Here is a 23,325-nt window from a genome sequence, read left to right as displayed (position 1 = left end):
CTGAAAGCTGACAGTGTTTGCTCACGTATTATAACACTGTGCACAGAAGGATGGCCAGCGCATGTAAAAGAGGAACCGCTGTTGAAAAACTACTGGCCAGAGCGAGATACACTCACAGTGGAAGATGGACTACTGTTGAAAGGAGCACGGCTTGTAATACCAGCAACAATGCAAAATGATGTGCTGGCCAAAATACATGAGGGACACCAAGGCGTGGTGAAATGTAAAGCGCGCGTGCATCAGTCCGTGTGGTGGCCAGGACTCGGGCAGCAAATAAATAGCATGGTACTCAACTGCAGGACATGTATACAAGAGCGCCATAACCACAGAGAGCCACTCATGGTGTCTGAACGCCCTGAAAGACCATGGCAGAAGTTGGGGGCAGATCTGTTTGTCTTGGGAAGCAAGACATACCTGCTCGTTGTCGACTACTTCTCCAGGTATGTTGAGATTGCACTATTATCTCACACCAGGTCCACCGACATCATCGTTCACCTCAGCTCAATCTTCGCCCGCCATGGCATTCCAGAGGTCCTGATGTCAGATAATGGGCCACAGTTTTCTGGACAGGCCTTCGCGTCCTTTGCAGCTACATATGGATTCAGGCATGTCACCAGCAGCCCGAGGTTTCCCCAAAGTAATGGCGAAGCGGAACGCGCGGTCCAGACAGTAAAAAATCTGCTGAAAAAGGCTGGAGATCCTTATCTGGCTCTACTCGCCTACAGAGCCACACCTCTCCAGAGTGGTTACAGCCCGGCTCAACTTCTCATGGGCCGACGTCTCCGCACCACTGTGCCGACCATTCCCTCCCAGCTGGTTCCTGCGCTGCCGGACTGCAGTGCGTTTGCTCGGAAGGAGGAGAAGAGAGGCGTGGCGGATGCGGAAACTTACAACAAACGTCACCGTGCCAAAGCTCTCAGTGACTTGTCACCAGGAGAACAAGTATGGGTCACTGACGCTGAAGAGTCTGGGACAGTGCTCCAGAAACACTCCACTCCAAGGTCATACTTGGTGGATCTACCTCAGGGGGTGGTGAGACGCAACCGCCTGCACCTGATACCTCTTCAGACATTTGAGCAGGACAGAGGTTCCCCACTACAGCACCAAACGCCAGAGCCAACTCTTGAGCAGGCTGAGCCAACTCCTGAGCAGGCTCCCATGTCACCGGGTGTGGTATCCCAAGCCGCACCTAAAGGGACTCTCACTCTCAAAACCCGGTCTGGGAGAACTGTAGTGAAACCTAATAGGCTTGACCTGTGAACTGAGGGGGGAAAGGGGATCTGAAATTGTGTAAAAAAAAAAAAAAAAAGGGCACAAATGTATAAGACAAATTAAATGTATGTAAATATGGTATGTAGAATGTAAATGGTATAGTCTAGTATAAGGCACTATGAATAATAATGTTTGGTTAACAGGGTTAAACAGGGACAGACCTTTCTACACAAGAGGCAGAATAATCCTCTAAGGTTTGAGGAGACAAAGGCAGTCTACCCTTTTGTTCTCAAGAAAGGGGAGATGTGGTGTTATCATAGTTTAGACCATCTATGTGGGCCGGGTCTATTGGTATGACGAACAGGAAGTAAGGTGAGTGCCCGGCCAATAGGAATGGGGCTGGGGACTATGTATAGGAGGGGAGTTCAAGGTAACGGGAGAGTTAACTGACGTGATTGCGATGGTAAATAAATGACCAGATCAGTTCACAGTTGTGGTCTCACGAAGTGAAGATGGCGCCGCAACGACCGGCTGCCTGTCTGTGCGCTCCGTCGAGACTGTGCTTACTTTTGTTAATATTTATAGTTTTTAGAGTTTTGTTTGTACCAACTGTTGGTGCATTTAATGTGTATGACCGTCAGTCACTCATAGACATTGGATTACGGGAAATTTACCAACTGGATTACTCACTGGACCAGCTTTCCGAACCGCAACAATGGCCTGAAGAAATTCTCCGGAGATTAGGACCAGATCCTTTGTTCCTTGATCCCAGGAACAGAGGAACCAGACGGCGTGGGAAGAGAGCTGGGATCCGTAACAGGCTGAGATCCAGACGCCACCGAACACCATTGCCCAGTATATTGCTAGCCAATGTACAATCAATTGACAATAAACTGGATGACATCCGAGCAAGGATTCAATACCAAAGAGACGTTAGGGACTGCAACGTTCTCTGCTTCACCGAAACGTGGCTCACGCCGGAGGTTCCAGACCACGCAATACAACCAGCCGATCACTTCTTTATCCATCGCAAGGATCGGACAGCAGAGTCCGGTAAACAACGTGGAGGAGGTATTGCCTTCATGTTTAACAAAAATTGGAGCGATCCAACTAACGTGAAGGAATTATCCAACCACTGCTGCCCAGACCTGGAGTATATAACCATCAAGTGCCGTCCTTTCTTCCTCCCGAGGGAGTTAACGGCGATCATCCTTGTAGGAGTGTATATTCCACCGCAAGCCAGCAACAACGCCGCGCTCTCCAGACTCCACGACGAGGTAAATAGAATACAAGCGACGAACGTTAACGCCGCCATTTTGGTGCTGGGCGATTTCAATAGCGCCAATCTGAGAAAGGTATTACCTGACTTCTATCAGCATGTGACTTGCAACACCAGAGGCGGTAACATCCTAGATCACTGTTACACGCAATTTAAAGGTGGCTACAAGGCTCATTCTGATAGTGGCTTTGGTAAATCAGATCACGCGTCAATCTTTCTTTCACCAAAGTACAAACAGAGAATAAAAAGTACTCCTGTAGTCTCGCGAGAGGTGCAGAAATGGGATTTGACGTCAGAGGAGACGCTCCGGTCTGTGTTTCACTGCACAGACTGGAATGTGTTCCGCGACACAGATAACATTAATGTCTACACGGAAACAGTGCTGGACTATGTTTGTACTAGGGTGGAAGAAACAATCCCCACTACCAAATTGAGAGTTTACCCAAATCAAAAACCCTGGGTAGACAAATCCGTCCGTGAAGCTCTGAGAGAGCGCACCAAAGCATACAACGACGGCCTAGTGGCAGGCAACATGAATGACCACAAGGTGGCGCGATACAACGTAAGGAGGACATTGTCAGAGGCCAAACGGCGCTACAGGGATAAAATTGAACTCCAGTTTGAACAAGCTGACTCTAGAGCTATGTGGCAGGGGCTCAAAACGATGACAGACTACAAAGGCGCCTCCCTCAAACTGAACAGTGACATCTCCTTAGCAAATGACCTCAATACCTTCTATGCGAGGTTTGATGCTGGTAATAACAACACCAGCTCACAAGCCACGGCAATGGGGGGGGGGGGGGTCGGCTGCTGATGGAGGCGCAGTGTTCAGGGTAACAGAGCATGAGGTGAGGCGGACCTTTAAAAAAGTGAATATCAGGAAGGCAGCAGGTCCGGACGGCATCCCCGGCCGCGTCCTAAAAGTCTGTGCCGACCAACTGGCCCCAGTATTCACTGACATATTTAACCTGTCCTTAGAACAGGCTGTCATCCCCACCTGCCTGAAGAAGTCCACTATTATCCCTGTACCCAAAAAATCCAAGCCTGCTTGCCTCAACGACTACCGCCCTGTAGCTCTCACCTCCATAGCCATGAAGTGCTTTGAGAAGCTAGTAAAGGGCTACATCTGCTCCTCCCTCCCCATCAACATGGACCCCCTGCAATTTGCATACCGCCCCAACAGGTCCACGGAGGACGCCATAGCCCATGTGCTGCACACAGCAGCATCACACCTGGACAAGAGGCAGGGGAACTATGTGAGAATGCTATTCATCGACTACAGCTCGGCATTCAATACCATAGTCCCCTCCATACTCATAGCCAAGCTCAGGGACCTGGGCTTGAACTATGACCTCTGCCAGTGGGTCTTGGACTTCCTGACTGGCAGACCCCAGGTGGTGAGAGCAGGCAACTGCACCTCCTCATCCATCACCCTCAACATAGGGGCCCCCCAGGGCTGTGTTCTGAGTCCCCTCCTCTACTCCCTGTACACACACGACTGTGTGGCTCAGCGGAGTAGCAATACAATCATCAAATTTGCTGACGACACAGTGGTGGTGGGCCTGATCTCTGCCAACGACGAGAGGGCCTACCTGGAAGAGGTCAAGGTCCTGGCGGGATGGTGCCAGGAAAACAGCCTCTCCCTGAACGTCAGCAAAACAAAGGAGATGATTGTGGACTTCAGGAGGTCGGGGGTCAAGGACTACAGCCCCCTCAGCATCGACGGGGCACCGGTTGAGAGAGTCAACAGCTTTAAGTACCTCGGAGCCTACATATCCGAGGACTTGACATGGACCACACACATTGACAGTGTTGTGAAGAAGGCACGACAACGCTACTTCCTCAGGTGCCTAAGGAAGTTCCAAGTCAGTCAGAAGATCCTTAAGAACTTCTACTCATGTACAATAGAGAGCATCTTGACCGGCAACATCACCTCCTGGTTTGGGAATAGCACTGCACAAGACCGAAGCAGACTACAAAGAGTGACACGTTCAGCCGAACGCACAATTGGAGGGGGGCTCCCCACCCTCCAGAACATTTACAACAAGCGTTGCAAGGGCAAGGCTAAGAGAATCATTAAAGACTCCAGTCACCCGAACAACTGCCTCTTTGAACTGCTGCGGTCAGGCAAGCGATACCGGAGTCTCAAGGCGAGCACAGAAAGACTCAGAAGAAGCTTCTATCCCCAGGCCATCAGGCTGCTAAACGAACAATGAATGAACACTACACAACAACAACCACCAAACGCACATAGCACACACATCCACACGCACACACTCACTTTAAACAAACACACTGTAGCACCCACTCCACACACTTTATAGCACACACCCACTTTAAACAAACACACTGTAGCACCCACTCCCCACACTTTATATTTATTGATGAAGGATTGCACTACAACTCGTACACCTTACTGTAAATTGTACCTAAATTGTACCTCATCCCATTTCTGCTTTGCACTAGATAGTACTGTACATTAGTACACTGCATAGTATTGTATATTATATGGTAACTCAGAACATTGTACATATGTCTATACCGAACACTGTGACCTCATTTTCTTCTTCTAAATTACATGCTATACTATGTTATTTGATACTATCTTGTCTAGCACAGTCTCTGGAGCGTAACAGTAAGAAGCATTTTGTATGAAAGTATTCTGTACTTCTGTATGACAACTATTAAAGAAACTTGAAACTATTCCAAGAATACGCGACACCGGTGGGCGGTCGTTAGTGGTTAACATACTGTTGTATTCGTTCGGTACACTACACAGCCGTTCGGTACGGTACGGTACACACTGAAACGGTTCGGTACGGATACATGTACCTTTACACCCCCACAAACTTCTACACACATAATGCATACACAAATACACATACTCACACGTGAACATATGCATACACAAATACACATACTCACACGTGAACATATGCATACACAAATACACATACTCACACGTGAACATATGCATACACAAATACACATACTCACACGTGAACATATGCATACATAAATACACATACTCACACGTGAACATATGCATACATAAATACACACACATAAACATATGCATACACAAATACACACACATGAACATAATATGCATACGCAAATGCACACACACACACACACACACACACACACACACACACACACACACACACACACACACACACACACACACACACACACACACATGATTTTAAAGTAAAAAGGGGTCCAATTCCTGAATTTCCCTTTAGGTAACAGATCAGGAAACCGTCGCACGGCCAACATCCGCAGCATCGGCCACTCCGACCTCTTCAGCCTGTCCAAGGAGGACCTGACCGACGTGCTCTCGGAGTTCCCCGCCGCCAAGCGGCACCTGGAGGAGAAGGGCCGACAGATCCTCACCAAGATGGGCATGCTGGAGGAGCCGGCCGAGGGGGGCGAGGCCACGGAGCCGGAGGGGGCGGAGGTCAAGCTGACCCGGCTGGAGGGCCACCTGGACGCCCTACAGACCAAGCTGGCTCGCCTCATGATGGAGCTGGAGGCCAGCAACAGGAAGATGGTGGCCAGGGTGGCCACGCTGGAGAGGGAGCTGGAGAACCCACCGCCACGACGGAACGGAGGAGGAGGAGGAGGAGGAGGAGGAGGAGGAGGAGGAGGAGGAGGAGGAGGAGGAGGAGGAGGGGAGGGGGGGAGAGGAGGAGGAGGAGGAGGAGGAGGAGAAGGAGGAGAAGGAGGAGGAGGAGGAGGAGGCGAGGGGGGGAGAGGAGAAGGGGTAGGAGAGGAGACGGAGGGGAAACGGGAGGAAGCAGAGGGAGAGGAGGAGGAGGCTGGTGGAGAGGCGAAGGCAGAGGAACAGGGGGAGGAGGATCGCGATAATAGAGACGAGGCCAAGAAGGGAGACGGGGAGGAGAGTGTGAAACGTCTGAAGGAGGAGGAGACGAAGAAAGACCGGGAGAGGGCGGCCGAGGTGGGCGGCGGCAGCGCTGAAGACTCTGGTGAAGGAGAGAAGGACAGAGGAGGAGGCAACGAGCAGGCGGAGGGAGAGAGAGGGGACGGTAGAGACAGGTTTATTAAGACCGGAGAGGAGGGAGGCAAGAGAGACCAGGGCCCTCATTCATCAACGTGACGTAGAGAATGTTCTATTTCCATACTTAAGCACAGAATTTAGAATCTGTACACGCACAAAAAAAATGGGATTTATCACACGTGCGTACACAGGTTCTACGCACACCTGTCTTGATAAATATGACTTTGATCCTACGTTTGAGCTTGTGCACTGTTTTAAGTATTTGCATACCAGAACCGCCCCGATTAACCATATACGGTAATGGAATACCCCCATGAAATGTGGAAAAATGGACTAAGCCGAGGGAAGCGTGTTATGTGACAGGCTGACAGACGTGTACACGTACGGTGATGTCGGATATGATATCTATTAACCATTGCTGCCTGGGCAGCGCAAACACTAATAAAGACCGTGCTGGAATATGACTGCCTTTTCCCGTTTTGTTTGATTAATACCCAGGGATTAAAGTTCTCCTCAATTTTATTCCAAATCGCGACGGATTTTCCGTCAATTTTCTACCTGCTGCATATGATTTCTAGAGGCATACAATCTATTTTGATGTCAGTATTGGGTAGCCTATATAAACAATAATACGAGAGCATATACAAGAACAATGAATCTCACGGCCATGTATGATGTAGCCTGCCTTTCAATACATGAACTTGAATTCCATCATGTTTGTGTGCGGGACTCACAAGGCTGTTGTCACAATGGGTGGTACCGGTACAGTAATAACAGTCTACACAATATCACGATGGACCATGCCATGTAGCCTATGTTCTATTATGACATGATCTGTGACGACAAATGTTCTAGAATGTTTGATTAAGATATCATACTCTGACAGCATGTCAACAAAAACGCGAACTTGAATCCCATCATCATATTTACATAGTCTGTCCACTATCTGGTGTCATTGCAATGCGTTTTTTATTCTTTCTTATACAGTAAAAAGGGGGAAGAACACTATATCGTGGGTGTTCATATGACTTGTATTCTGCTTACAGCTTCGAAATTCCACTTGTTTCGTTTAACGTAAAGCCTTTTAAATATAATCAAAACGTTCCCGTGTTTCTGCGGTCTGTGCGCAAAATAATAACGAGTTGAGCTACGCGGAGCGCAGTCAGTCAGTACACCCCGTATATTCCGATAACGCTATATAAACCATGCTGCATTCATTCTGAGAGAAAGATCTATTATTCCAAATGCTATTTATAGGGTTTTGACCATAATTACACTACTGTTGCTATTTTACAATGAACTATAATGAATTACGGTTCATACAGAACATGCCAGTGTTGAAACTAATGCACAGAAGCTCATTTCCTTGTTGTAATAATATATTCTACCAACGGGCGCCAGGTACGCATGGTCCGAGCTGTGCGTAAATATAAGCACGAAGTCAAGTTCAAGTTGAAATTGATGAATCCCACACTCTGCTTAGAAATGGTCGTACGCACAGCTTAAGCACATATCTGTGCGTAAATCACGTTGATGAATGAGGGCCCAGGTCGCTGGAGTGACAGAATCCGACCAGGGTGAAGTGATAGAGGAGTCCAAAGAGGAGGATTTAGGAGAAGGGGGGGGGTGGGTGAAGGGAGGTGTGGATGAAAGCCAAGGATGAGTGAACCAATGAAGAACATGAGATGAAAATTACATACAGGTCCATCTCAATAAATTAGAATATCGAGGAAATATATTGGTTGCCTCCACGCATCGATTCATGCAAAAGGAGCCCCGAATAAGCATTGAGTGCATAATACTTTTCAGTAGGCCGACATTTCTGTAATATATGTATATTCTTTTATTGGTCTTTCTTTCTATAAAATTTTCTCTTTTCAGAATTTTGGGTTTTCATTAGCTGTAAGCCATAATCATTCAAATTTAAAGAAATAAAAGCTTGAAATATTTCACTCTGTGTGTAATGAATCTATATTATTTATATGATGAATAATGATAATTATAAATGTTATTGATAACCAATCTTTGCCTGGTCTCTCTTTTTGGACATCACAATCTACCATTTATGTGGCATATTACTGATACAATTTTGTAAATGGAATGGATGGTAAATAGACAATTTTATTGCGCTTTTATCCAAATCGCTTTACATTGCTCAAGGACACTTCGACGCACTGCCTGTGAAGAGCCCGGAATTTAACCGGGAACCTTCTGAGTACCAGACACCTGCTCTACCTCCTAAGCCACAGTCGCCCCAGATGTTTAAGAAAGCAGGACGTGAAAGATTATTTAATGCTGGGTTTAACCCTTTCACTACCACACAACAGAAGGTTAACCCTTTACTATCACACTACCGACGGTAACCGGCTGTTGTGTGGCAGTGAAAGGGTTAACCTTCTGTGTATTGTCGCAGTGAAAGGGTTAATCAACTAGGATGCTTTGCGGTAACCAATGCTTTACAAATAAGAATCACCATAATAAGAAAGGGTTAACCTTCTACAGTGTGGTTGTGAAAGAGTTAACCCTTTGTCGTGTGGCAGTGAAAGAGTTAACCTTCTGTATTGTCACAGTGACAGGGTTAACCACCTGTAGTGTGGTAGTGAAAGTGTTAAAGCCCCAATCTGTTTATTTATTTTGACCATATACATTTGGGGTATATTCACAATTCACATATGTACACTTTCTTGAAAAGTTAGATCAGTGGATGGGAAATAAGCTTTTAGGAACTTTCCGAACCTGTTGTACCGTAAATCAGAATATAGGTCTGTTTTACCAGTGTTTACCAACATTAGCAATGTAAGCACATCGTTTACAGCCCCAAAATACAGCAAATTAATACTCATTAACTCGAGTGGCTGGGTAGTGTAGACTAGAGGTCTAAGCACTGGATCGGTTGGGTAGAGGTCTAAACACTAGAGTGTCTGGGTAGTGTAGAGGTCTAAACACTAGAGCAGGGGTGGGCAACTTTGTATATGGTGAGAGCCACTAAATTTCCACACTCAATCTGGGGGGCTGCATTGTTTAACGGCAGTCCCGCCAGTAGTACCCCATCACTCAAATAGCCCATAATAGTCACAGATGTGATAAATAAGGCATATAAACTATTATAATTTGTTGTAACTTTGTTTTTATTCCATTTCAAATGCATTTAGTAATGCTTAATTTCAACTTTATGAATTTATAAATACAGCTGAATTTGAAAGTATTGCTGTGTAAACCAAATATATACAAAAATGACAAATTATAATTAAGGCTTCTATTAAAATAAATCTATGAAAGAGGGCGGTCAGGTGGCGTAGCGGAGATTGCGTTCGTCACCAACGCCGGAGACGCTGGATTCGCCTGTTCGAATGGCTGGCCGTTCACACTAATACAATTGGCAGTATTAGAGGGTGGGAAAGCTGGCGGGGTGGGTCCGGGTCGTTGTAAACAGCGACTTTATACAGTTCGGTCGGGGCGCCTGCTCAGCGCGGATAGGATCTAAGGGGGGTAGTGTGATCCTTCCACACGTTACACCCTCTCAGTGAGAGTCCGCGCGGCCAGGTGAAAAGAAGCGGTTGATTGGCTAGACGTGTGTCGGAGGAAGCATGTGATACTGATAGCCTCCACTCTCCCAGACCGACTGTGGGGGGTAAGTGTGCAGCGACCAGGAAGGGGATTGGGAATTGGCATAACGACTAACATTGGGATGGGAGAAAATCGGAGGAAAAAGGAGGGGGGAAAAGATAAAAATAAAATAAAATGTATGAACTTAAAGCCCACTGCTCAACAAACACAAAGCAGCATTCCTACAACAGTAAATCAAAAGTGCAATAATAAATTATTTTGTCAACTTCAATGTTTGTGCATGCGATCTGCATCAGATGAAATAACGTTTCATTTTTGTGTGCGTGTGCGTGCACGCGCGTGCACATCCGTGCGCGTACTTCTGCTCAGAAAAGTGCTGGGACGGCGTGGTACCGCGTGGCATGACCACTGCACCCCTGATTATTAGTGACCCACAATAGATGGAAATTATGTTAGCGAACTTACCTGATGTATAATCAGTGGTGCAGTCGTAATATGGGAACTGCAGACGCCACGTGCAGGCGCATACATGTTCCCTCGCTTGTGCACAGAACAGATGATTATTATGCATAACAATGTTTTAAATGTAATTGTAGTTACAATTTCTTTAATTGAATTAACTTAAACTAGAAAAGTAAATACAAACTAAATTAACAATGTAACTTAGTTTACAGAAGGACAGTTTCCTTCAGACTGAAGCACAACTTAATGTCTCATCCTTCCAGTCGGGACCACAGATCAAGCAAACCCCCACCAATTGGTACAAGGCTTGTATTTTGGTTTGGCTCTTCTCGTTGTTATGCTATCGGTATCCTATTATGCAAAGTCTAGGTGATAAGTGCCAGGCGGCCGGGTACTTGGCGCACGGCCCGACGAGTCCAGTGACAATTGTGAATGCATTTTTGCGCGCACTTCTGCTCAGCGAACTACTAGGATGGCGTCTTACCCCGTCCTACCACCACTGTACCACTGTGTATAATGCAGTGCAGCATTGGACACTCAACGCCACTCTGCCTTAGAAGCCCGGCGAATCCTGTGTGTTTTCCTTTCATTGCGGGTGCTCCATCGGTAACAACATCAAACCCCCCATATTGCTGCACGGCACTTTCAACAGTGTTGAATATGTCCACACTAGGGCTGACCCCTATTAGTCGAATAGTTGACTAATCGATCTAAAGGAGCCATAGTCGACTGCCAACCTCTTAGTCAAATGCAAAAAAATATATAATAATCTTTTTTTTAATCTTTTTAAATTTTTATAAATATTGGCCTGGGGCTGCATGGAGCGTCGGTGAGGGCACTAGAGTGTCTGGGTAGTGTAGAGGTCTAAACACTAGAGAGGCTGGGTAGTGTAGAGGTCTAAACACTGAATCGGCTGGGTAGTGTAGAGGTCTAAACACTAGAGTGTCTGGGTAGTGTAGAGGTCTAAACACTAGAGTGTCTGGGTAGTGTAGAGGTCTAAACACTGGAGCGGATGGGTAGTGTAGAGGTCTAAACACTAGAGTGTCTGGGTAGTGTAGAGGTCTAAACACTAGAGCAGGGCTATTCAACTGATTCTGACCGGCCCGCAAAATATTACATAATAATAAAAAAAAAAAAAAATACTTTTTTCTTTTCATGTCAACGATCACACGCACAATTGAGCCAAAAGTCACTCAATTAATGACAGATTTCATTGATAAATTGAGGGAAAACTTTGCAAGTCGATTTGATGAATTTGACATGCCCAGAGAATTGATGCATTTTGGTTTATTTAAAAAAAAAAAAAAAGATTTGCAGTAGTACACAATCTTTCATGCACTGTTAAAAACATGAAATAAACACAAAAAAGTGCAACAAAAGTGCAACTAGGGCTAAAAACCCAATGAAATAAAATAATAATAAATAATATGCTTCTTAGCAGATTTCTTAGCTTAACATAACAGACCTAAGTTTGGGGGAACTAATGGGATAACTGGGGTTGCAACAAAAGTGCAACTAGGGCTAAAAGTAAAAACCCAATGAAATAAAATAATAATAATAATAAATAATTATGCTTCTTAGCAGACTTCTTAGGTTAACATAACAGACCTACAGTAAGTTTGGGGGAACTTTTTTTTTTTTTTTTTACACACATCCGCAACCCACTCAAAATGGCCCCGCGGCCCACTCTTGGGTCGCGACTCGCGACCCACCAGTTGAGAAAAACTGGTGTAGAGGTCTAAGCACTGGAGGGGCTGGGTAGTGTAGAGGTCTAAGCACTGGAGCGGCTGGGTAGTGTAGAGGTCTAAGCACTGGAGCGGCTGGGTAGTGTAGAGGTCTAAACACTAGGAGCGGCTGGGTAGTGTAGAGGTCTAAGCACTGGAGCGGCTGGGTAGTGTAGAGGTCTAAGCACTGGAGCGGCTGGGTAGTGTAGAGGTCTAAGCACTGGAGCGGCTGGGTAGTGTAGAGGTCTAAGCACTGGAGCGGCTGGGTAGTGTAGAGGTCTAAGCACTGGAGCGGCTGGGTAGTGTAGAGGTCTAAGCACTGGAGCGGCTGGGTAGTGTAGAGGTCTAAGCACTGTTACCCACATTTTCTGAATAATTATTCCTACGACCCAAAACGTTTATGGATGGTCGGATTATTGTCTTAAACTAATAGGACAAGCTTTATCCTGCTTTTAGACATTTAAACTACTAGCCTACAGTGTCTTATTGAACATGTCTCTTTTTCATTGGACTTGAGAGGGCTTTGGTGTCGTGTGAGACCTCCAGAGATGATACCTCCAAAGATGATACCTCCTTTTATTTGGTTGGTGGGGCTACCCATTTGTTTATGTCTGGATCACTGATTGGGCCTTTAAAATGGTAAACCTTTGTCTTTTTCATGAAATACGATGAATAGTTGAAAATGAAAATGACAATGCCTAATTTATTTTACCTACTAAAACCACTACATGAAGGAGAGGTGTATATAGTGAGGACAATCCAACGTTTTTACAAACATATTCATGTTTGTAAAAAACATATTCATACCCACGTTTTTACGAAGATATTCATGTGGGTAAATATTCACATATTAGTGATATGATTTTGATCTGTGGATGGAAAGTAATCTTTTTGGAACTTGAAACTAGGTTTTCTAGGTTATTAAACCTTTCACTATCACACTACCAAAAGGTTAACCCTTTCACTGTGACAATACAGGAGGTTAACCCTTTCACTGCCACATGACAAAGGGTTAACCCTTTCACACCCACACTACAGAAGGTTAACCCTTTCACAACCACACTACATAAGGACGGTTAACCCTTTCACTACCACACTACAGACCGGCTGTAGTGTGGTAGTGAAAGGGTTAACCTTCTGTAGTGTGGTTGTGAAAGGGTTAACACCCACTAGCTCATCAGGTCAAGCTGCCTGTTAAAGAGGCACGTCACCAAAAAACAATGCTGATTTATTCTGCACATAATCTCGCACTCATCCCAAAACGCCAAACATAAATCTTTTGCACACATTCATTTAGTTTTACAGTTATTGAGAGTAAATTAGTTTGACTATGGCCACCAGTGATGTCATCGGGGACATTGAATCCTTGTGTTGTGTTCATTACAGCTCAATTAAATGATAAGGTAGCAGTCCCTATAAAACACAGTAAGGATATTTCAACACAACACAAGGATTCAATGTCCCTGATGACATCACTGGTGGCCATATTCAAACTAAATGAATGTGTGTAAAACTGATTAGAGTTTTTGGATAAGTGTGATATTATGTGCAAAGAAAATCAGCATTGTTTTTTGGTGAAGTGCCCCTTTAATGAAAATCAGTTTGACTCCAGTGTTTACAACCAATACTAAAAAAATATATAATAACTATTGTCTAGTCGTTTCCCAAACTCTGGGTCGCGACCCAAAATTGGTCGGGGACCCATTTTTATTGGGTCGCCAATAGAAATGTAAAAAAGAAGATTTTTTTTTTTTTTTTTTTTTACTTTCTTTTATTTTGTGTCATAATGAACATCACATTGCATTAATCATACAGTATAATATACTTGATTCACATAGTCAATGACATTTGTTACTCAGGCTCTTCCCTCTTATTCAATTTGTTTTCAAAGTATTCAGCGTAATCAAAATAAGCTGTATAATCCGAGTACGCCTCATAAACAACCCAGTGGGGAGGGATTTTTACAATATTTTTTTTTATGATTTTTTGTAGGATAAGAAACGAAAAAATAAATAGAAAAATTAATTTAGCAAAAGGAAAAAAAAAAAATTTAACAGAAAAAAAGGACAACAAAAAAAGAAAAAAAAGAGAGGGTGTCAGGAGGGTCAGACTCATGCTAGTGTATCTCCAGGTACAAGGTCACAAGTGACCATCTCTGCATAAACATATCTTTTTTCAGTTGCAATTGTGCAGTCATTTCTTCCATTGTATACATCTGGTCCATTGTTTGATTGTCGGTGGTTGATTTTGTAGCCATGCCATAGTTATCATTTTCCTTGCTATTAACAGTATCACTCTCAAGATGTATATATTTTTTTTAATATAAAAAAGCTGTAGATGTGTTGATTCAGTTTGGCACCACATACTTATGTGAATCTGGGTTTCCTACTCTAGCATACCTGAAAAACAAATACAGAAACAGACTAAATGCTCAGCATGACCTCAGAATAGCACTTTCAAAAACCAAGCCCAGAATAGATCTGCTGGTTGAAAACTTCAACCAGCCACATACCTCTCATTATATTTCATTGTGCCATGGATGAAATATTATACCCCTTCTAGCATGATGTCAGGTCAGTAGAATTTTAAAATAATCTAGTACAAATTAATCAGAATGTTGCTCAATGTTGGGGTTTAAGGTTGAGGGACGGAGGGAGGGGGTAAGAAATGGAGAGTTGAAAAAGGGGTGAGAAATAGAAAAGTAGAACATGTTTGTTAATTTAAAAGTGTTACAAAATTGTATGTACATATGTTATGAGGTGGTGAGCAACTTAACATTACACTATGATTATTGCTGTGATGTACTTTTATAATTAAATAAATACATTTCATATACATTTGAAATTCATGGTTTGTTGTGTTCTTTATCAGTAGTTTATAAATGTATGTTATGGCAATTCATGATGTATTTTTGTAAGTTTGGGTCCCGGGGAAACACCAAATTTCTCTTTTGGGTCTCGAGCTGCAAAAGTTTGGGAACCCCTCTAGTGTTAGTCCTTGTAGTGTTCAGTCAATCAACTAGAGCAGGGGTTCCCAAAGTTTTCAGGCCGCGACCCCCGAAATAACGTGTCAGAGAGCCGCGACCCCCACTATTATAGTCATTTTTTTATTTATTTCTTTTTAATGGAAATGTATGGTTGAAACATGCAAACGTTCAAACGCACACACACTAATAAGCATTGGAGCCTTTTAACCAGGGCCGGACTGGGGAAATCATTCAAGCCAGGAAATATAGTGCGAAATATAGCCCCAGTCAGGCCACTTTTTAAGCGGGGGTCTGGGGGTCCCCCACCAGGAAATTCTTTGTTACAAAGACTTCATTTCCTGCATTCTGGTGCATTAATTCTTTTATTTGTACCCTTTAAATGCCAGTGTTTGTGATGGCATCACAAATTATTGTTAAAAAACAGGCTAGCATAATATGATTAGCAACACTGGATTTTCTGTTTTTTTGTAATGTCAGATTGAAAATAATACAATCTTTTATTCAACTTCAGCCCTGATCATAACACCACATATTCATTTTATAATTCTAACCATTTAAATGCCAGTGTGTGTGATGGCATATATTTGCAATATATCAAATGCAAAGTAGATTTTTCTGGGGGGGATTATTACAGGCTAGCATGTGTCAATGATTAGCAACAACACTGATTTTGATGGATTTTCAGTTTTTTGTAAGGGTCCCGCCTCCACCAATCACATGCGGCTCCCTTTGTGTGTGTGTGATGCCCACTAGAAGTGGTATCACGTTAATATCTTTAGATAATGTGTCAAAACAGTGTGAACATACTGGTACAGGATTACCTCCATCAGAAACAAGGTAGAACAGTCATATTATATTTAATGGGAGACATTAACATACTTTGGTCAATAGGTGGCAGTATAGGACTTGTGTTTAGTGGCTTCGCCTTCCAGGGAACCGTACCTTGCTGTGTAGGGACACACAAGGCGAGCTGAGTCTCGAAACCGAAGAGGACTCAGAACCAGTAACACCATGTCTGCGCCTTCCTTTGTCAAATGACTAACTACAACCTGTTTCATAGGTGGGTAATATACTACAAAACACACATAAAGGTTAACAAGGATACATGCAATGTCGAGGGTCCAATGAAGTGACTATTGTCGATGTTTGAGTCAAGTTTAAGAAGTTTAAGACGACAAGTAACGTGGTTTAGAAGTTGACCGTCTATTGATTGCGCCTTGTCTCGTGGTACATTTAAATAGTGTTGAAATACAATTGCCCATTTAATCACTAACGTGTCGGAGTTAAGTATTTCAAAGGGGATTATAAAGGTTTATGTTTTGAAGTACATACTGTTTGGGTTGAATTGCTGTTTAGTAAATGTGTATATTGTTTACAAGTATTGAAGATGGTTAGAGGGAAATTACTTTAGCTTACACTATCTAGAAGGTAGCTAAACACCGGAGCGTCCTACATGCTCTCTCTCTCTCTCTCTCTCTCTCTCTCTCTCTCTCTCTCTCTCTCTCTCTCTCTCTCTCTCTCTATCCCGCTCTCCATTAAATGTAAATATAAATCTATTCCCTTGAGTTACACCATGGTCACGGTTTAGCAAATTCCTAGTAAGGCTGAGAACGGCCAGATACATAAATATATATAAATGCACTTTCATTGCACATTTGAGTTTCAATAGAACTTGAGCTGGAACACAAATATGAGTGACACTGAGGTGTTGAGGTATTTCTGTACACTAGAGAATAGTGGATATGACTGATGATAAACGAATGATGATAAAGGTAACAGCTATTGTTGATATAAGGAATTGTTTGACAGACAATGAGAATGACAGTGTTGTTAAAAGAAGACATACGATGGTCTCTTCCAACATGCCTAGACATGCCTAGACAGAGGTTAACAGGAGAATGTTTCCCTTCTCACATGCTTATACTTAAGACGTCAAATATGTATAAAGACATAAGTAATTTCTTCCGGTTTGACAGCAGTATGTAGCGAGCGTGTTTTGTTATTTCTCCGCTCCCGTCAACGTTAATTTCGTTTTAAAAACCTTATTTTAACAACACTAATGAGATTAAACCACATCGTATATATTAAATAAGACCTTCTACTAACTATATCAAAAGACATAAAGATTCAACATGGATCCTAAGGACAAGAAAAAGAGTGGAAAAAGACCCGGAGCCGACATTCCAACAGCGCAGGTTTTGACACGTTTGAAGGACACAGCTGTCGCCAGTATAACAATACCGTTGTTGACTGGCACCGTCGGGGAGACAATAGTGAATATACCGGGACCAACGACGACAGGCCCCGAGAGGGTGACAGCAGACGACAACATAATGGTAACGGCGGGGAAAAACACTGTTAGAAATAAAGCAGAGGAATTTGAGAAGAAAATGTACATCAAACCCACCGTGTACCCAAACGCACCTACAACGTCAACTGACACAAGTAGTGAAATCATACAACCCGACTTCAATTCTCTGACTAACCTGATAAAAGATCAGATACAAGTAGGGAAGGATCAGATGGTCGCTTTCAAATTACATATCGATGAACTCAAAGATGAATTCAAAGCACACATCGATGCTAAATTCGAAGAGGTTATAAAAGCGGCCGCTGTACAGGCAGAGCGAATCACTGCTGTGGAGAATACGGTGATAGGAATTACACTGGTGGTCCAAGAGAACGAGAAGACCGTTAACGATGGATTTACAGAGTTAACGAAGGAGATAAAACAGGTGGAAGAAGCGTTTCGGAAGAAAATACAAGCCATCGAAGAGGAAGCAATGGAGAGGCGGCTCGAGATCCAACGTTACTACCGGTGAAACAATATCCGTATTGTGGGACTGGATGAATCAGTCAATTGCACAGACGACAGTTTTCCAACTGTGTTAGCAGAGATTCTAGGTAACCACACCCTACCCACAGCGCAGATAGTGGACCAATGTTACAGAGTCGGTACACGAGACCAAAGAGGCAACGGTCCGAGGGTTATCATTGCTACTGTAACTGAGGGGTACAATTCCCTGACTGTATTAAAGAGTATGATATATTAAACCACTACTAGTTATGTACTTTAATTACTGGCCATACAGTACATGAATATATATGGTGAACACCCACACAAGAATACGGCATTGACACATAAAGTTCTATTTGGAGGGTATTTATTATTATTAAGCAACGTTAGGTTACAGATTGAGAATTAGGCTTGCGCTTGTATGGCGAAGAACACACGTAAAGTCAGTCAAGAGCGTAAGTCAATGAGAATAGTATGAATACTAGGATGGGTCTAAACTGACGCCACCTGTGGTATAGCAATTACATAGGGCACACTAGTACCAGCTGGAGACACTGGGGGGTTCCCTCCGGGTGTAAGGCCGGCAGGGGTAGAGGAATATTCGGGTACAAAGTCTGGGTCAACGAGGAATAACGAGGCTCCAGATACAGAAGCCAGTGCATGTACTCCCTTGAGCAGCAGACAAAGCAACAGCTATAATCCAGTATGCTCGACAGCATGGAAGACAGCTAGCCAGCCTCTTCCTAGAGGCGGGCTCGAGTGATGATCCTCACGGGGGGTAGATCCCAAACGACAGTGGGATCGACGGTTCTCTGCTCCAGCGGTCACGGTCCCAAAGCAATATAATCCAACCAGAAATGGTTCTGCAGTCGCCGGTGTAGGTTCTCCGGTGTACATATCCAACGGTTCTCGTCTAGGACTCCTCGGGTGGGGGCACGAGTTTAGGCCGCCCAGCCTGGATAAGTGCACTAGCTATATACACGACGAACCGGTGGTAATGCTGGTCACTGAAGAACTGTAGCCGCACAATACACTATAAATAATCGACTATTACTTCACATTAGATTAAGTCGCACTCAACGTTACTGCGTTAAACTCTGACACTTTAGCAATCTATTCGCACGCGGTTCTCAATACTCTATTTAGAGGCAAAGTGGCTCACTTCACTGCACGTTGTCTCGTGGTGAAGGCATCAAGGTTTGAACTGAACTACTGCTGTTTACACCTGCGCCGTATTTATACGTAAGGTGAATTATCTAGTGCCAACCTCAGTTCTGTCTCGTATTACTGCGCAGACTCTGGACATGTTGAGACATGCCCGGAGTTGCCTTTGAACTTGCCGTTGGGGGCTTGGTCGTTGGCGCCTAGGGGTCGCTGTCCAATAGGAGAGCGAATATTACTCTGGTTTGTACCCAGGTAAAGGGATATTCCGTGTATATATACAAATAATATACAAGGGATATCAAACGATATACAAATATTATACAAGGGATCTCAAGCAATAAATATATATATTCGGTTTAATCTGACCCTTTGTAACAGCCGCCTCCTAATTAGTCTGCACCTAATTAGATAAAGCAAAGACAGATTAATAGTCCTGTCAACTACTCAATGTCTGTTGTGGGGAGTAGGGCAATCTACAAAGTCAGTGGGTCATCAAGGGAGTCAGGGAGCCTTGGCAACTCTATCAGCCTCGCCACGGGTCAGGTGTGGCGGTGAGGCAGGTCGGCCCTCCTGGGTATACTGGGCTGTGCTCGCCACTGGTGGTCTGGTCGAGTCCGCTGGAAGCGTCGTACTGCTTCTCTTCCATTCAGTATCCAATAGCGACGTCGGATCTCAGCGAAGACTCTCTCTGCCCCAGCGTGGTGCACATCCTCGTCGTATTTATTTATGATGAGCTCGGTGACCTTGTGTCGGCTGTTGAGGACTATAGGAAACTTGACGTCATCCGTTAAGTCCGGGGCTCGTCTCAGGCGACCACCCACTCTGATGAGGTCATGGGCGTCGCGCTCAGGGGCCAAGTGGAGCAGTCTGCTGTCTGACGGGACTGGCTTTGATCCCTGCAGACAGTCTAGCTCCTCGGGGAACGAGTCTCTTTGGGCCCGCTGTAGCAGAAGGAGTTCTGCTTCTTCGTAGTTAGCTGCATTAATGTCGGTAGTGGGGGGAACCTCAGGGTGGTGCCACAGGAATGTCTTTAACTGCGCACTCTCGAGGGTGGGGCAGTCGTCTATGTTAGGGTCGGTGGGGACTGGTGTGTGCGTCAACCCACAGAACATAGATTTCTTGATCTCTGCCTCCTCTTGACTAGCCTCCCGTGGGGTGGGGTTAGGCCACTCTTCTTCCGGGAGCTTGAGGAACTCAGGACCGTCACTGTAGATATTGTGACGTGTGAGGTCATCTAGGGACATCCCCCGTGTGATGACATCTGCTGGGTTCTGTTTCGTGTCCACGTACCTCCAGCATGCTGATTCTGTTAAATCTTGGATCTCTGTGATTCTGACTCCCACGAAGACCTTGTATCTACACGAATCGGACTGGATCCATGTGAGTACGGTCATGGAGTCTGACCACAGGATTGTTCTTTGCACCGGGATGGTGAGTTCACGTTGGATTAACGTGGCGAGTTGCGCGCCTACCAGGGCTGCGCAGAGCTCTAGACGCGGGATCGATTGTTGCTTGCGGGGGGCTATCCTTGAGCGAGCCAGGATGAAGGCTGTGTGTATTTCTCCTCCCTCCTCTCGGGCCCGCAAGTAAGCCACCGAGCCGTAGGCCACTTCTGAGGCGTCGCTGAAGACGTGCAGGTCCATCTGGCACGTCTCCAGCCGCACTGTGGGTGGGAAGTAGCTTCGACGTATGTTCACATTTTGGAGCGAGCTGAGTTCTCTCTCCCACTCTCTCCAGGTGGAAGCGAGGTGGTCGGGTATGGGGTCGTCCCAGCCCTGTTTCTTGTCCCACAGCTCTCGTACAATCATTTTCGCCCTGGTGGTGTAAGGTAGGATACACCCCAGCGGGTCATATTGCCTTGCGAGTGTTCTGTATACGCTCCGTCTGGTGGTCGGTAGAGGGGTCGACCTTCCCTGTTCCGTGGTCAGGGGTGTGTATCTGTAATGGAGCGAGTCTGTTTTGAAGCGCCAGACTAGTCCTAATGTCATTTCTTGTGCTTCACCTGGGATGGTCGCCATCCAGGTCTCGCTGCTTGCTGCCTTTGTCTCTGGGGAGAGGCTGCGAAGTACTTGAGGGTCGCTGCTGGCCCACTGCCGGAGATCAAAGCCGCCTTTGATCAGTGAGGCGCGGAGCTTGAGTAGGAGGGCTTCGGCGTCTTCTGGCGTCGGGACGCTTTGCAGACAGTTGTCCACGTAGAAACTCCTCTCTACACTTTGTCTGACCTCCTCGTCAGCTTCAGGGTCTTCTGTGACATGTTTTTGCAGTGCGAACGTAGCACAGCATGGGCTGCATGTGGTTCCGAAGGGGAGGACCTCCCATTGGTAGATGGATGGTTGCTCATCCCCGATCCTCTCTCTCCATAAGAACCGCAGCAAGGGCTTGTCCTTTTCCACTAGTCGCACCTGCAGGAACATCCCTTTGATGTCGCCGCTGATGGCCACCTTGTCTTGGCGGAAACGTAGCAACACGCCTAGTAGAGAGGGGCCGAGTGTTGGGCCGGGCAAGAGTTCTTTATTCAGATTCTGTAGTCCGATCTGGTAGCTGCAGTTGAACACAATACGATCCTTGCCGTTGTGGTGGACCTTGTGGTGGGGCACGTACCATGATTCGGTCGTCTGGTCGGCCTCTTGAATGTCAATTTTCTTTATGTGTCCCGCTGTGATTAGCTTGTCAATCTCAGCGCGGTACACAGTGGCTTGAGTGGGGTCTTTGGCTAGACGCCGCTCGGTGTTCAGTAGATATCGCTCCGTCGCTTCTTTTGAGGCGTGGAGGGTGGGCATACCCTCTCGCCTCAAGAGTGGAGTTGTGTATCTCATCACTCCATTGACCTCGACTCTCTTTGTCCTCTGCTTGAGGAGGGTTATGGCATAAGTATCTTCCTTTGAGCGAACGAGTTTCCTTTCATTCTTAAAGGGCATCGCGTCTAATGTCCATAGCCTCTCGACGTGCTGTAAGAGGGTGGTGTCTTCTTCTTTTATTCTTGAGTGGAGGCAGCGAGTGGCTGCTGGTCGGTTGGAAGACCTGGAGAGGGGGCCTTGTAGTGTCCAACCTAGGCGGGTCTCGACTGCTGCTGGACAGCCTCTGGGCCCGATGTGGACCCGGTCCGTTGGGACGATGAGGTGTGTGTGGTCGGATCCTATGAGCAGGGTCGGGGTGGCGCCGTCGATGAGCGGTATAGGTAGTTGACGTAGGTGCACGTATTTTTCCATCAGCTTGGGGATGGGGTAGGTGTACTGTGACAGGCCTATGTCTTGGCTGGTGAAGGCGTTAGTAATCCTATACTGCTTCTCGGGCTGCCCGACTGCTGCTATCGTGAAGGAGACATTTTCACCCTTTATGGTCTTCAGGTCTCTTCTTATAGTACGGATTGTCATTGTTTCTTCGCTCCCCCGCAGACCCAGCCGGGCTGCGGCGCATGCGAGGAGGAGAGTCTTTTCTGACCCATCGTCCAGGACGGCGTAAGTGTCCATGACCTTGTCCTCGTAGCTTAATATCACTCGGACCACTTTCAAGAGCACTCGGGAGCTCCCGCTGCTGGCGGGGTCGATATACATGACGTTCACTCTCGAGCTGCCTGGGGGTACGAGTTTCTTCTTGTTGCTGTCATGTAAGACATCCAAGTGGGCGCCGTCGCACTTGCTGCATTTCTTCTTTAAACGGCACTCGGCTGCCATATGGCTGCGCGCGCAGCGGAAGCAGCGGCGGTTGGCTTTGATCCACTGACTCACCTCGTCAGCGGTCATCTTCTTGAAAGTGTCACATTGAGACAGCCAATGTTCCCTTTCACAGTACTGGCATACAATCTTCCACTTCTCTTTTGTCGGGGGGGTGCTGTGGTTCTTGTGCTGCGGTACTGACCCGGCTTGGTGCATAACGGTCACCGACCGGCGGTTATCATTAGATCTCCGAGGTCCATCTCTTGGGCTTGGTCCACTCCACACGAACGTATCCAGTCGTAGGCTGCTGACTTCCCTCGCGAGGAAGGCGGCCAGGTCTAGGAGGGATGGCTCGGGACCGTCGGGATCACGGTGGTCTCTCTGCCGCCGAAAGCGCTCTTGGCGGGCTGGAGGGAGCTTCTCTAGTATTCGTTCCACATTAGAGTTAGCATAT

General features: G+C 45.7%; 1 protein-coding gene across 1 annotated transcript in view; it reads left to right on the top strand.

The window, feature by feature from the left end:
• The window catches only part of cnga4 (cyclic nucleotide gated channel subunit alpha 4), a gene marked incomplete at both ends in the record, with an annotated part of 75,576 nt that overhangs the window by 21,954 nt on the left and 30,297 nt on the right, over positions 1-23,325 (top strand). The window contains 2 exons of the mRNA XM_084314417.1: positions 5,740-6,125; positions 6,222-6,543. Coding sequence (XP_084170543.1) covers positions 5,740-6,125; positions 6,222-6,543 — 708 coding nt within the window. The remainder of the gene's footprint in view (positions 1-5,739; positions 6,126-6,221; positions 6,544-23,325) is intronic.

This window comes from Notolepis coatsorum (assembly GCF_963971535.1).
Source record: "Notolepis coatsorum genome assembly, chromosome: 5".
Taxonomy (NCBI): Eukaryota; Metazoa; Chordata; class Actinopteri; order Aulopiformes; family Paralepididae; genus Notolepis; species Notolepis coatsorum.
Note: the sequence above shows the minus strand (reverse complement) of the source record. Positions and strands in the feature narration are given on the sequence as shown.